General features: G+C 48.7%; 1 protein-coding gene across 1 annotated transcript in view; it reads left to right on the forward strand.

Annotated features, from left to right (window-relative positions):
• The window catches only part of HTT (huntingtin), a 188,906-nt gene that overhangs the window by 78,927 nt on the left and 95,916 nt on the right, over nucleotides 1-14,063 (forward strand). The window contains exons 13-22 of the mRNA XM_042782637.1: nucleotides 4,842-4,965; nucleotides 5,187-5,293; nucleotides 6,985-7,096; nucleotides 7,343-7,480; nucleotides 8,956-9,114; nucleotides 9,200-9,297; nucleotides 10,437-10,576; nucleotides 11,748-11,811; nucleotides 12,155-12,255; nucleotides 13,435-13,581. Coding sequence (XP_042638571.1) covers nucleotides 4,842-4,965; nucleotides 5,187-5,293; nucleotides 6,985-7,096; nucleotides 7,343-7,480; nucleotides 8,956-9,114; nucleotides 9,200-9,297; nucleotides 10,437-10,576; nucleotides 11,748-11,811; nucleotides 12,155-12,255; nucleotides 13,435-13,581 — 1,190 coding nt within the window. The remainder of the gene's footprint in view (nucleotides 1-4,841; nucleotides 4,966-5,186; nucleotides 5,294-6,984; nucleotides 7,097-7,342; nucleotides 7,481-8,955; nucleotides 9,115-9,199; nucleotides 9,298-10,436; nucleotides 10,577-11,747; nucleotides 11,812-12,154; nucleotides 12,256-13,434; nucleotides 13,582-14,063) is intronic.

The raw sequence follows: 14,063 nt of genomic DNA on the forward strand, positions 1-14,063 counted from the left end.
GTTCTTGTTATGGCTCTCACTTCTTTAGGGTATATACCTAGTAATGGGATGGCTGGGTCAAATGGTATTTGTATTTCCAACTTTTTAAGGAATTTATGCGGTGTTTTGCAGACTCTACATTATTCGTTAGTGCTGCATAGCATTCCATTATGTGTATGTACCATAGTTTGGTCATCGACTCTTCCACTGATGGGCCCATAGGTTGTTTCCATCTTTCTGCTGTTGTAAATAGTGCTGCGATGAACATGAGTGTGCATGTATCTGTTCCTATCCTGGCTCTCACCTCTGTAGGATGTATACCTAGTAATGGGATTGCTGGGCCAAATGGTGTCTCCAATTCCAGCTTTCTAAGGAATCACCATATTGCTTTCCACAGTGGTTGTATCACTTCACAGTCCCACCAGTAGTGTATGAGAGTCCCAATCTCTCCACATCCCCATCAGCATTTGTTATTTTCTGTCTCATTGAACCTTGCCATCAGTGCTGGGGTGAGATGGTACCTCACTGCTATTGTGATTTGCATATCTCTGATGGCCAGTGATTGTGAGCATCTCTTCATGTATGAGCTGACCACCTGAATATCCTCCTTGGTGAAGTGTCTATTCATGTCTTCTGCCCATTTTTCAATTGGATGGTTAATCCCTTTGCTCTTGAGGTGTTGGAGTTTTCTGTAAATCTTAGAGATAAGTCCCTTGCCAGATATGTAATCATCGACAAGTACGAATTTGTTGCTGTCATTTTGTTACGTGCTTTTTCATGGTGTCAATTTATTTGTTGCATTTAATTTTCTGTGCTGAGCTCATTTTGTTTATGAATCGTGTTATCACTTCCTTCGTTGCTGTTTTAGTATTTGCTGAATATATGTGCTGGTCCTCTTTTTTATTTTGATGTGAAGATTTATCATTTTTCTTTGAAGTTACCCTGTGTTTTGGTTCCCTAGTGCCGCTCTGACAAGAATATACCACAAATGGGATGACCTTAACAAACAGGAGTTTATTCTTTTACGCTTTAGAGGATTTACGTCCAAGTTCAAAGTGCCAGGCTGTGGGGGGCGGGGGGTGAAAGCCCCTCAACCTTGGGGTCCAGCTCTGCTTCCTGCTCCCAGCCCACTGGAGCTAGAGGCTTTTCTTCACTCAGACAGCTGCTGGATGCCAAGACTGAGAACCCCAAGGTTGACAAATAAAAAGGCACAGTCCCAATGTTACCAATCCACACGGCAGGCCGTTGGTATTTTTTAAGTCTATTGTAGGTCCCAAGGTCGCAGAGCATGGCAGGCTTCTGAACAACGACACGGCTACGTGCAGGGTCCAAGGTGCCATAAGCTAGAGACTATCGCCAAGGCCTCTCCTTAACACAGGAAGCAGACCCCAGCCCTAAGGCAGCTCCTCGGCTGCTCACGGTAGATTTCACCATGGAGTTGATTGCCAGTCTCGTCATGGGGAACAACTACCACCAGCTGCCCAGCCATTCAATCAGGCCCAACCAAGTTGACACACAAATTTAACTACCACACCCTGTTATTTATGCTTTTCTTCCCAAGTTTAGAACAGTCATTCTATCTTGTAGTTGTCTTGATTTCCCTACTATTTAGAAATTCTGTAACTACGCAATTTTTTCCCTCTTTTTGGTTTGTAGTTGTCCTCATTTGTCAGTTGATGTCTCTGGTTCCTTGTTTACAATCTTGTAGGCTTATTTACTTTGGATACTGCCATAGCTGGGTTGGTTTCTGGGTTACGTCATCATGTGTCTTAATGGTCAGCTGTTGTTGGCTGTTGTTGATCCTCTGTCCAAAGGGCTCCCTTTAGCATCTCTTAGAAGCTTTGTCTGGTCTGAACAAATTCCCTTAATACCTGCTTATCTGGAAATGTCCTAATATCACCATCATATTTGAGGGACAATTTTGCTGGAAAAATAATTCTTCGTTGGATATTTTTCTCTTTCAGAGTTTTGTATATACCATTCCATTGTCTTCTCACCTGCATGGTTTCTGCCAAGAAATCTGAGCATAGTCTTATTGGTTGCCCCTTGTAGGTAACTTTTTGTTTTTTCCATGCTGCTTTCAGGATTCTTTCTTTGTCTTTGGTTTTGGTGAGTTTAATGATATGCTTTGGTGATTTTCTTTTGGGTTCTGTCCTGTTTGGGGTTTGTTGGACTTCTTGAATGGGTATAGTCTCATCTTTCATCATACCAGGAAAATTATCTTCCAACAAATCTTTGAGAATTTTGTCTGCGGTTTTATTTGTCTCTTCCTCTTCTGGAATTACAATTACAGGTAGGTTATTCCTTTTGATGGTATCCCACATGAACCTTAGGCTTTCTTCATTTTGTTTTGATCTTTTCTCTGATTGATCCCTTTCCAAAGAAGTAGTGAGGTATTTGCCTTCCATCTCACTAATACTGTCTTCCATTGATTCAATTCTACTCCTTTGTCCTTTTAATGTGTTAACTATTTCTGAAAATTTTGTGTTAATCTTCTGGATTTCTGTGTGTAGATTTTATATCATTTCTAATTTTTCATTTATTTTGTCATTTTGTTCTTATATTATCTTTTGAATTTGTTCTAGGGTTTTGTCTGTATTTTCCTCAATTTTGTCAGTGTTTTCCTTGATATGTTTCTCAATTCTTTGAAGGTACCTAAATATAATTCTTTTGAATTCCTTATCAGGGAGTTCCAATGCTGTGTCTTGTTCAGGGATGTGTTTTAGATCTGTATCCTGGTCCCTTGTTTCACCTGCTTTATCTTGCTTCTTTGTGTGGATTGTGATGCTCTGTTGTCTCTGAGGCATTGTGACGTTTTTGTGTTTATATTTAATTGGTGATTGTATGTTGGAGTGACTTGCCCACGATTTTCGTTTTCTTTGTTTCGTTTGTATGTATCTACACAAGCAGGGTACCGTGTTGTGCTCCTCTGTTTGCTAGTTGGCACCACTTATTCACTCACCACTTGTCTCCTTTCCTATTGTCAGCCTCCCATATGTCCCTGCTGTCCTTGGCAAACGGAGTCTATTCTTAGGTCCTTGGAATGCACATGAGAATGCTGTCACTTTAAAATCCAAAATGGCCACCACTTGTAAAGATTTAAAATGGCTGCACCCTTGGTCACTTTAAATATCCAAAATGGCCATGGCTTGTAAACATTCAAAATGGCTGCGCCCTCTAGACAGCCAAAAGTCCTCAGCTCAGGTTGTCTCTCTCTTTGCTGTTTCCCTCCCTAGTCATAGGCCACCAGTGCAGTCGTCCCTGTATTACCAGAGCCACCACGGGACATGCTAATGCCGAGCAGGATGGTAAAAAGGAAGGACTTTTGTTGTGTTGACACCCAGCTCAGTGTATTCACATCCAGAGAATGAACACTGAAGAAAGGCTGCATGGGGCTTTTATAAGTTTCTGTTTATGAGATTGATGGATTGTGAGGTGATTTTAAAAGATGCAAGCCAGCAGTTTTACAGAAGGAAATGAAGTGGGTGAAAGGAGGAAGTGGAAGGAGGGAGGTGGAGCATCAGTAGAGGAATTTCCCACTCTCTTAGTTTTGATTCACAAACTGGGTGTGTCTTGCCTCACCTGTAGCCCTTGGTCATGAGGTCTGATCTTTTGGTCAATTCTCAGGTCCCAACACCACTTGGAAATATTCACACTGTTGGTCCTGTCAGAATAGCTGACAGTCTGCAGCTCCAACTCTCTCCGTACTCACTGTTTTCATTCAGGTTTTTCCACTACTTGGTGCCTAATCCACGTCTGTATAGTCCCTTTCAAAGCTCAGGGCTCCAGGATTATCTTCTGTATCTCTGTCAATTGGTTTCTCTTTTCTTTGTTGAAGAGGGTCTGTGTAGCCTGTCTGCCTATTCCACCATCTTACCGGAAGTCTCTTCTTCAGAATTTTTAAGAACAACAAAGCTTTTATCTTATTTGCTACTGATGTGTACTCAGTAAGATTCTGGTCATGTGTTCACAGTCAGTGAGATCCTGGTCTTGTGTACACATTCACGCAATGAAATCCTGGTCACCTGTGCACATTCACTCAGTGAGATCCTTATGAGGTGTACATAGTCAATGAGATCCTAGTCACATGTACACATTCATTCAGTGGGATGTTGGTCATGTGTGCACAGTCATTCAGTGATAATCCTTGTCATGTGTACACATTCACTCAGTGAGATCCTGGTCACGTGTGCAGCATAGGCACTGAATGAAACTTGGTCACGTGTACACAGTCACTCAATGAGATCCTGGTCACGTGTACACATTCACCCAGTTAGATCCTGGTCACGTGGACACAGTCACCCAGTGAGATCCTGGTCACGTGTACACAGTCACTGTGAGATCCTGGTCATGTGTACACAGTCAGTGTGAGATTCTGGTCACGTGTATGCATTCACTCAGTGAGATCCTGGTCACGTGTATGCATTCACCCAGTGAGATCCTATCCTGGTCATGTGTATACATTCACTCAGTGAGATCCTATCCTGGTCATGTGTACACAGTCCCTCAATGAGATCTTGGTCAGTTGCTTTGGTGAATCTGAGCAGGTGATCTTTCTGGTGATATTTTTTGTAGCTTTTATCTTTGTGTCTCCATTTTGGGGGGATCTGTGAGTGGGTACTCATAGGGCTCTGGTAGCCTAGTGCCTAAGGTATTTGACTGCTAACCAGAAGGCTGGCAGTTCAAACCCAACAGCCCCTCCTCAGAAGGAAGACTTGGGCAATCTACTTCCATAGTGATAACACCTTGGAAACCCAAGGAGAGGTTGCTATGAGTGGGAACCAACTTGATGGCAGTGAATTGGTTTGGGTTTGATGAGTGAGTACCTTCAGCAGTTCTTACAGCCCCCTTTTCCTGTGTAGGTGTTAGATGGTACCAACAGCCAGTACTCGGGAATGCACATTGGACAGCTGCAGGACGAAGATGAGGAAGCCGCCGGTGTTCTTCCTGATGAGGCCACTGACACCTTCGGAAACTCTCCTGTCGGTGCGTGCTTGTTCTCAGCTCCAGATGTTTGGTCGTCACCGCAGGCCGTGTTTCCTCGTCTGTGTTTCTGAGTGTGTGTGGCAGTGGGGACACCTGGCCTTCCCGTTGGTCTGCGTCCTGTGCCTCCGGGTCATCTTTCCATAAATGTGTGTGCCTGGGTGTGGATTGGAAGCCACCGGCTTGCAGACCTTTCTCTTTCACTGCACCCTCTGTCTTTGCAGCTCACCAACACGCACATTTCCTGGAGAGCAGGCCGTCTTTGGACAGCAGTGTGGATAAATTTCCATCCAGAGATGAGGCTGCTGAGCTGGGTGACCAGGACAACAAGGTGAGGGTGCCCGCCCGTTTCTGAAGGTTGGTGAGTTTTTAACCACCCTGGCTCAAGGCTCGTCATCAAGCCTGTTGCTCCTGATGCTGGGCTTCTGCACAGACTCTTTCCCTGAAGCCCCGACAGTGTCCCCGGGGTACGCTTCCTTCCCGCCACTCCGGTGGCCATAAATCACTTCAGGCTCTGCCTCCTTCAGGACCTTCCTGCACGGATCCGCCCTGTGCTGGTTGCCGCCTCGCTGCACGGCTGTAGCTTTGACTTGAATCGTCCCTTGATGACCAGAGTAGCCTTGCAGCACTGCTGGTTTTTGTTGCATCGCTGTTGTTCACTGCCAGTGAGTTGGCCCCCACTCACAGTGACCCTGTGCCCAGCAGAACAGGACGCTCCTGGTCCTATGCTGTCCCGTCACTCACTGCAGATTGGACTAGTGATCCATAGGTTTTTTCTACTTCTGTAATTCAGTGACACTGGTGAAGTTCTTGAGCCCTTCTTACGCTCCTTCTCCAGATCATCCCACTACCATTCACAAGAAATCGGTGCCCTAAACAAAAACACCTCCTGCCCCCTCCTCCCACTGTGGTATCCACTCATGATTGTTGGTTTCTGTGTATTTGCTTATATCAGGTAAGTCAGATCATACGGTACTTGTCTTTATGACTCAGTTCCTTAGATCAGCGTGATGCTTTCACAGTTCACACTAGTGGTGTGCATCAGGACTTCATTTCTCTTTATAAACCCACTGCCGTGGAGTCGATTCTGACCCACAGCGCCCCTAGAGGACAGAGTGGAACTGACCCACAGGGTTTCCCAGGCTGTCAGTCTTCACAGAAGGAAAGCCCAAACCATACCCATTGCCATGGAGTCCATTCTGACCCACAGCACCCCTAGAGGACAGAGTGGAACTGACCCAGAGGATTTCCAAGGCTGTCAGTCTTTATGGAAGCAGACTGCCACTGCGGAGCGGCTGGTGGGTTCAAATTGCCAACTTTTTGGGTGGCAGCCACCAGAGAGCCTTTGTCTGCTGAGTGCTGCCCCATTGTGTGCACACACTATGTTTTGTTTCCATTCGTGGCATTTCAGTTGTTTCCATCTCTTGGCTGTTGTCCAAGTACTGGAGTGAACATCGGTGTCACAGGGTCTTAGAAGAGCTTTGAAATCCTCTGTTGGTATTTACCTTTCCACATGACGTTTCGCTTGGCTTAAAATTCCCCGAGGGCAGAAGTGGTGCTTTATAGTCAGATCCTTAGTTGATGCTCAGTCACCTACAATGTCAGCAGCCCCTCCCAGTTCCTGTCACACCAGGCTCACCCCTCTCCCCGTGGGCGTTCCCCACATCTTTTCCTGCACTGAGTGGTGTCTGTTTGTCCTATGGAGCAGACTCTTGCTTATCCTCAAGCAGCCTTCCCTGAACATGCGTCTTCTCTGCCTGCTTTGCAAGGTGCCTCCCTGCACGCCGAGTGTGTGGCCCTGTCACAGCACATGTACCCCTGTGTCACAGGCGCCTGTTGATGTGTTGGCTTTCTGTCCATTCGTGACCTCTGGGAGGTCAGGCGTGACTTACACAGAAACGCGTCCTTGCATCGCCAGCAGCTAGCACAGTCGCTGCTCTCGAACTGTTTGTTAAGTGAGTTAATGAATGACTGTGTCAGTTCTTTGATGACAAGGAACATGATGTCAGTGCTGTGTTCCAGCCTTGCAGAGTCAAAGGTGACATAGGACAGTCTACTGATGAAGATGCCGCGCCTCTTGTCCATTGTGTCCGCCTCATATCGGCTTCGTTTTTGCTAACTGGGGAAAAGAATGGTACGTGTGGGAGACCAAGGGCAGAGGTGAGGGCAGTGATGTTGGGTTTCAGAGGCCAGCGTGGTGGCCGGTGTTTGGCCTTGTTGATGTGACAGAGAGAGTGGATTTGAGGGTGACTTTGGTTTGTGCTTCCTGCTGGGAGAATGGGGAGGCTGTTGAGGCGGTTGGTGTGTGGTCTAGTTTTGTCGACTTGAGATGAAATGTTCGGTGCTCTGAGGCCGAGTCCCCACCGTGGGTTTTCTGCAGCACTGGTTCCGGATCGGGACGTCAGGGTGAGTGTGAAGGCGCTGGCGGTCAGCTGTGTCGGAGCAGCTGTGGCCTTGCACCCGGAATCTTTCTTCAGCAAACTCTACAAAGTACCTCTGGACACCACGGACTACCCTGGTATGTTGGAAGTTTACATCTTACTCCTCATGTTGTCGTTATTTTTAAAACAACTTCAGGTAGTCTTGACTTTTCCGTTAGGACAATAAGATTTTTTTAGTTAATTTGTGGTTTTTGAACTGTGTTGCATCTCCCTAAAACGTGTGCATGAGAATGTTTAGGTCTTGGGACCTGTTAGATGCAGCGTTGATAACTGATACACACAACCAAAGTAGAAATCTGGGGACACACGCGCACGCTGGACTTACACCTGAAGCACAAGTTGTGTCTCGTCAGAATTGCCTCCTCTCACACTCACAGGCAGGTGTTCACACTCACAGGCAAGTGTTCATACACACGGGCTGGTGTTCCCTCATAGGGAAGTGTTCACACTCACAGGCTGGTGTTCCCTCATAGGAAGGTGTTCACACTCACAGGCAGGTGTTCACACTCACAGGCTGGTGTTCCCTCATAGGCAGGTGTTCACACTCACAGGCAGGTGTTCATACGCACAGGCTGGTGTTCCCTCATAGGCAGGTATTCACACTCACAGGCAAGTGTTCATACTCACAAGCTGGTATTCCCTCGTAGTCAAGTATTCACACTCACAGGCGGGTGTTCACACTCACGGGCAAGTGTTCATACTCACAGGCTGATATTCCCTCATAGACAGGTGTTCACACTCACAGGCAGGTGTTCACACTCACAGGCAGGTGTTCACATTCACAGGCTGGTGTTCCCTCTTGGCAGGTGTTCATACTCACAGGCAGTTGTTTACACTCACAGGCAGGTGTTCACACTCGCTGGTATTCCCTCATAGGCAGGTGTTCACACTCACAGGCAGGTGCTCACTCACAGGCTGGTGTTCCCTCATAGACAGATGTTCACACTCACAGGCAGGTATTCACACTCACAGGCTGGTGTTCACACTCACAGGCTGGTATTCCCTCATAGGTAGGTATTCACACTCACAGGCAGGTGTTCACATTCACAGGCTGGTGTTCCCTCATAGGCAGGTGTTCACACTCACAGGGAGTGTTCACACTCCTAGGTAGTTGTTTGCTCACACTAGGTGGTATCGAGGCAGTAGTAAAGATGCTTTCCATCCCCCATTGCACACACGCTTGGGGACCTGGCTTCTCTTTCTCTGTTTCTGGCTGAGGGGGTAGAATTGTGCTGTTGAAGGCATAGGTTAATGTGTAGGTTGAGTTATTTTAATCTGCTTCTTAATTTGATGCTGGAATTGTGAGGATTTAATAATTTAGAATCGTGATCCAGATAGTCTCGTGTGTGTCAGTGCTGTCATGGGTGTGCTGGCTCTAGAAACTCTTCAATCCCAAGCGTTTTTACCAGTTATGACGGTGATTGTCGAGGCGTTTCTGGATTTGGACAGCTCCACCCTGCCCCTCTTCTCCTTTCTTGGGACTTAAGCTTCTGCGTTGAGTTAGGAAGGTGATGGTGAAGACTGTCCCTCACCAGGCACTTTGTCTCCCCAGAGGGACAGTATGTGTCGGACATCCTCAACTACATCGATCACGGAGACCCGCAGGTCCGAGGGGCCACTGCCATCCTGTGCGGGACCCTCATCTACTCCATCCTCAGCCGAGCCCGCTTCCACGTGGGCGACTGGCTGGGTACCCTGCGAAGCCTGACAGGTGACTGCTGTGTGCGAGTGCGTCTCCAGGGTCCCTTTCGAGGCGGTGGCCACATGACGCTGTTTGTTGTTTGCCCCCTGCTCAGGAAACACGTTCTCGCTGGCGGACTGCGTTCCTTTGCTGCAGAAAACCTTGAAAGACGAGTCTTCAGTTACTTGCAAGTTGGCCTGTACGGCTGTGCGGGTGAGTATCTTTTGTGGAAACCAATTGTGATTTGTCGACATTTTCCTGTTGCTAACATCACAATTGGAGCTGAATAGAAAACAGTGCTTTGTAAAGCTGTAAGCGGTCGGAATTTGCTCACCACTCAGCTTAAGAAAGAAAAACACGGCAGATGAAATTCAATTGCGGTTAACTTGAGTTTAAGTCTCACTGTTTGTTTGACACATACCCATTTAAAAGGAGCATGTTTAGAAATACACTTTGCTTAACATTCAGCATAAAGTCTGTTTTTAAAAGTTGGCTGTTAGGCTGTAGAGCGTTGAGACGTAAGGTGGGCCTTAGGGAGGACTTGCCTCAAGCTGTGTCTTTCGTGTGTGAGTGAGCTGCAACCAGCAGAGTGGCCTCGAGTGATGGAACAGTCGCCCTTTCAGCCTGAGCTGCTTGATGGCTGCACCCGCCCAATGGCACTGGACATCTACCTGAAACAACGAAACCCAAAAATCTTGATTGTCAGACTGATAGGACACTTCCCATTTTAAAAATTTCACAGTCTGGCAAGAATCTTCCCCTTGTTCCAAAAGTTTACCAACTCCAGTCAGCCTTGTCTTCCCCCTCCTGAGCGGAAGGAAGCGTGCTTGGTGACCCGGTGACTTCGCCGACCTGAGTCTGCATGCCCCCCCCATGTGTGGTGATGGCTTGAGTGGGTCGGGGAGGACAGGGCAGGGAGAATGGCAGTAACGCTCGGGGCCAGTCCTTGGGCAGCAGAGGCTCTCGAAGTAGAGGGACACCCAGCGGGCATGCACTGTGTTTCCCAAATGCCTGGGGTCCCTGTCCTTGAGCGGGCCCTCAGCGGCGTCTGAGCAGCGGTAGTTGACGTGTCTTGTGTGGGCGCTCTCTTTGCACTGACACATGTGCGAGCTGCTCTGTGGGGCTCAGGCACTGGACAGGAGTGGAAGTAGGAGGGAGAGGACAGCACAGTGCTGGGAGAGGGACCCGTTTGAGACCGATCTGTTTTCTGAGATAGAGTGTAGGCTGTAACCACTTCCTGCCGAGAGCCACGGAAGGGGGTCTGGGTACACAGCCCGCACGCACAGAGCAGCGCGTCGGGCCGCAGCTGCGGCGGGGCTGAGTGGACGCTGTCCCGGCGCCCTGTGTTGCAGCTCTGTGTCATGAGCCTGTGCAGCAGCAGCTACAGCGAGTTGGGACTGCAGCTGGTCATCGACATGCTGCCTCTGCGGAGCAGCTCCTACTGGCTGGTGAGGACAGAGCTCCTGGAAACGCTGGCAGAGATTGACTTCAGGTGAGTGAACGAGGCCATTAGGCTTAACAAACTGAAGCAGGGGTCGAGGGACAGCTCCTGGGCTGTGCGTGTGCTGACGGTCGGCAGCTACCCTGTCCTCTACGATCCCAGTGGCTCTTTGCGGAACCTTGTCCTGTACTGAGGGTTTCTTAGTCGTCCCCATGGGGTGGGTCTTCTGCGATTCTTGGCCTCAGCACGCACTGCACAGTGGGAGTGAAGGCTGAAGGGCTCTGAATTCTCCACCTTTGTCTTAAGCTTTGAAACGTGTGCCGCTCACACCGATCCTGTTTGAGAGAATTGCACAGGGTAACACAGCGGATCTGTATTTTGCTGCAGTTAAAGATGGCTTTTGATGTGTTGCAGGTTCGTTTCCTAAGGGTATGTTTTGCTTGGAAATGCTTTCTTCCAGTGTTGTCCTTTAGAAGGGATGCTATACCCTTGTGATCCAGATTTTCTTTTCTTTTTGAAGCCACCGTTTGTAGAGTTCATGTCCTACTTGGGTCATTTTATTTGATCTTCAGAACATCCCCTGGGAATCAGGAAATTTCAGCCTGGGAGGGAAATAGCTTGCCTGAGGCCACACAGCCAGTCCCTGGGGAGCTGGGAAGAAACTTGGGCTCCACTCCAAGGTCACTTCACTTCTGGGCTGTGCGTTTGATCTAACTCTTCAGGGCTTTTAGGGTATTGAAAACGAACAGATGTTTACGTGTCTTTTCGAGGAGACTTAGTAGCTCAGCAGTTAAGCTCTCAGTTGCTGACCGATAAGTCAGTGACTGGAGCCCACTGGCCTCTGTGGGAGGAAGATGTGGCAGTCTGTTTCCACAGAGATTACCTAAAGCCTTGGAAACCCTATGGGGTGGTTCTACCCTGTCCAGCAGGGTCACTGTGAGTTGGAATCAACTCGAAGGCAGCAGGGTTAGGTTTGGTGGTTTGTTTATGTGTTTTCAAGAAAACATAGTTTGTTGAGCTGAGTCTAGAATTCAGAACGGGATGTCAATTCTTCTGATTTAAAGGCAGTCTTCCTGTTACCTGAGTACGTGCAGACTCTCAGAGCCTTCGGGGCAGACCCCTGGGACACTTGTTCACTGTCACGTCTGCAAGGACTCGCAAGGTTGTCAGTGTGTGCCTGCTGCTTAATGGAATGATTCATTGCTAAATGTGGTTTTTTTAGGTTGGTGAGCTTTCTGGAGGCAAAAGCAGAAAACTTGCACAGAGGGGCTCATCATTACACAGGGGTAAGTGGTCACCATCACGTGGGGGCGAGTGTCATCACACGGGGACGAGCGGTTGTCACATGGGAGCGAGTGGTTGTCACGGGGCTGAGTGTCATCGTCACTCGGGGTCGAGTGCTCACGCCATGCCTGGGCTTCAGCTTCCCTGAGCAGCCCACCGGCCCAGCAGTGTTGAATTTCTCTGCCTTTTGCTTCAGGCTCATTTCACGGTCCATTATCATGAAAGCTGTGGTTGGTTGACGTGAATTTCAGACAAGCAATCTTGAATTGCTTCTCTCTGGCTTTTCAGAAGAGCTAGAATTTTTTCAAATCGATTACATCTATTTTTGTTACTTTTTCTTTAAAGCTTTTAAAATTACAAGACCGAGTGCTCAATCACGTGGTCATTGGTTTGCTTGGGGACGAAGACCCCAGGGTGAGGCATGTGGCCGCTGCGTCGTTGATGAGGTATTTGCCACATTGTTTTACCTCCCTGCTCACTTGTTTTGTTGAAGTAACCTGGGCGGGCAGAGGGAAGGGTTAAAAGGACATCTGCAAGGACCATACCCACCACCACATACAGGTTTGGCAGACGGACTTTCTGCATATGTACATGTGTTTACTGCAGCAATGTCCATGCCTGTAGGACAGCTTACAGCAGGCAGAGTTGTGGAAACTTTGTGAGCTGTAACCAGACACCTGGAGGGAATGGGTCACTGGGTGTCTAAGGTACAACTGTTGGTCTCTCCTTATCTGGAGCAGAGAAGAGTGAAGAAAGTAAAATGCATAAAAACGGTTAGTGGAAGGGACTAGTGGACCGTGGGAACCTTAGCCCCCACAACCCTGACACCATAAGAGCTGGATGGTGGCTGGACGCCACAGCCAACCACTCTGAAAGGGATCATACTGGGAGATTATGGATAGAGTAGGAGAAAAATGTGGAACAAACTCAAAATCATGAAAAAGAGAGAGACTGGTGGAACCCTCAGGACTATGGCCCTTAGATACCTTTTGAGCTTGGAACTGAACTCACCCCCTTGGCTCAACTTTTAGCCGAACAGCGGACAGACATATCGGTAAATAGTAACACTAGGGAGGTCCACATTCTTAGAACAGCCAACCATGGGAGATGGAAAGGGCGTCATGTACCCAGGGAGAAAGCTCAAGGAGGAAGGGACAGGAAAGAAGGACGCCAGGACGTGGAGAGCACAGGGGCGTGGGGGAGAGAGCTGTTATGTCCTGGGAATTGCAGTCAGTGTCATGACATCACTGTGGAAAACTGGGTTGCTCTGTAAACTTTCATTCCAATCACAGTAAAAAGTTTAAAAAACAAAGAAAGGAAGGCTCTCAGGCCGCATTCCTGCATCTTTTGAGCTCGTGTGCAGCCATACTGCTCTTCAGCTGTCCAGAGTCTAACAGTGACCATCAAGGGCAACAGCACTGACCTCCGTTGGTAGAGCAGTGCACGTTCACTGTCGGAACTCTAGCGCCAGGAAGAAAACACCCCCTGCCGCCTGTGGAGAGAAGAGGCCTCCTGTCTGTGGCCGGTCTAGGAGGCTGCCACACCTGGTGGGGTCGGGAGGTGGGGGCATGAATGCAGCTCAGCTCACGGACTTCTTAGCAGAAAAACCCTCCTCTTCACGTTAGGCTTGTCCCCAAGCTGTTTTATAAGTGTGACCAAGGACAGGCCGACCCGGTGGTGGCTGTGGCGAGGGAGCAGAGCAGCGTGTACCTGAAGCTCCTAATGCACGAGATGCGGCCGCCGTCCCACTTCTCCGTCAGCACCATCACCAGGTACGGCGCTGGCGCAGCCCTGCCTCCACCCTGCCTTCAGGCTGTCGCCCGAACAGGGCTCCCCAGGAGGGGCTGCAGGGCAGCTGTTTGCCTCGGTGATGTTCCGGGGAGAGGGTGTTTGTCTTCTTCAGGATTTGTCACCTTTCAGCTTCAGCACCGCCACGATCACACAACAGTGACGTCACTGCTCCTGTAGTCAGTTCACCCCAGTCCACACGCTCCCAGCTAGGTCACTGGGGACAACTCTTGAGTGCCTTATCTGAAGCTGGTTTATTTAAGCTTTTCACTCTATTTGTGGTTAAAGGGCCTGGCTCCTAACTGAAATTGTGGTGGTTCGAATCCACTATCCATTCAGTGGGAGAAAGACCTGGCAGTCTGCTTCCATGAAGACTGACAGCCTTGGAGACCCTGTGGGCAGTTCCACTCTGTCCTCTAGGGGCGCTGTGGGTCAGAATGGACTCCAGGGCAGTGGGTGTGGTTTG

This window comes from Orycteropus afer, unplaced genomic scaffold, assembly GCF_000298275.1.
Source record: "Orycteropus afer afer isolate SDZICR_OR568_19922 unplaced genomic scaffold, OryAfe1.0 scaffold00398, whole genome shotgun sequence".
NCBI classification, from domain to species: Eukaryota; Metazoa; Chordata; class Mammalia; order Tubulidentata; family Orycteropodidae; genus Orycteropus; species Orycteropus afer.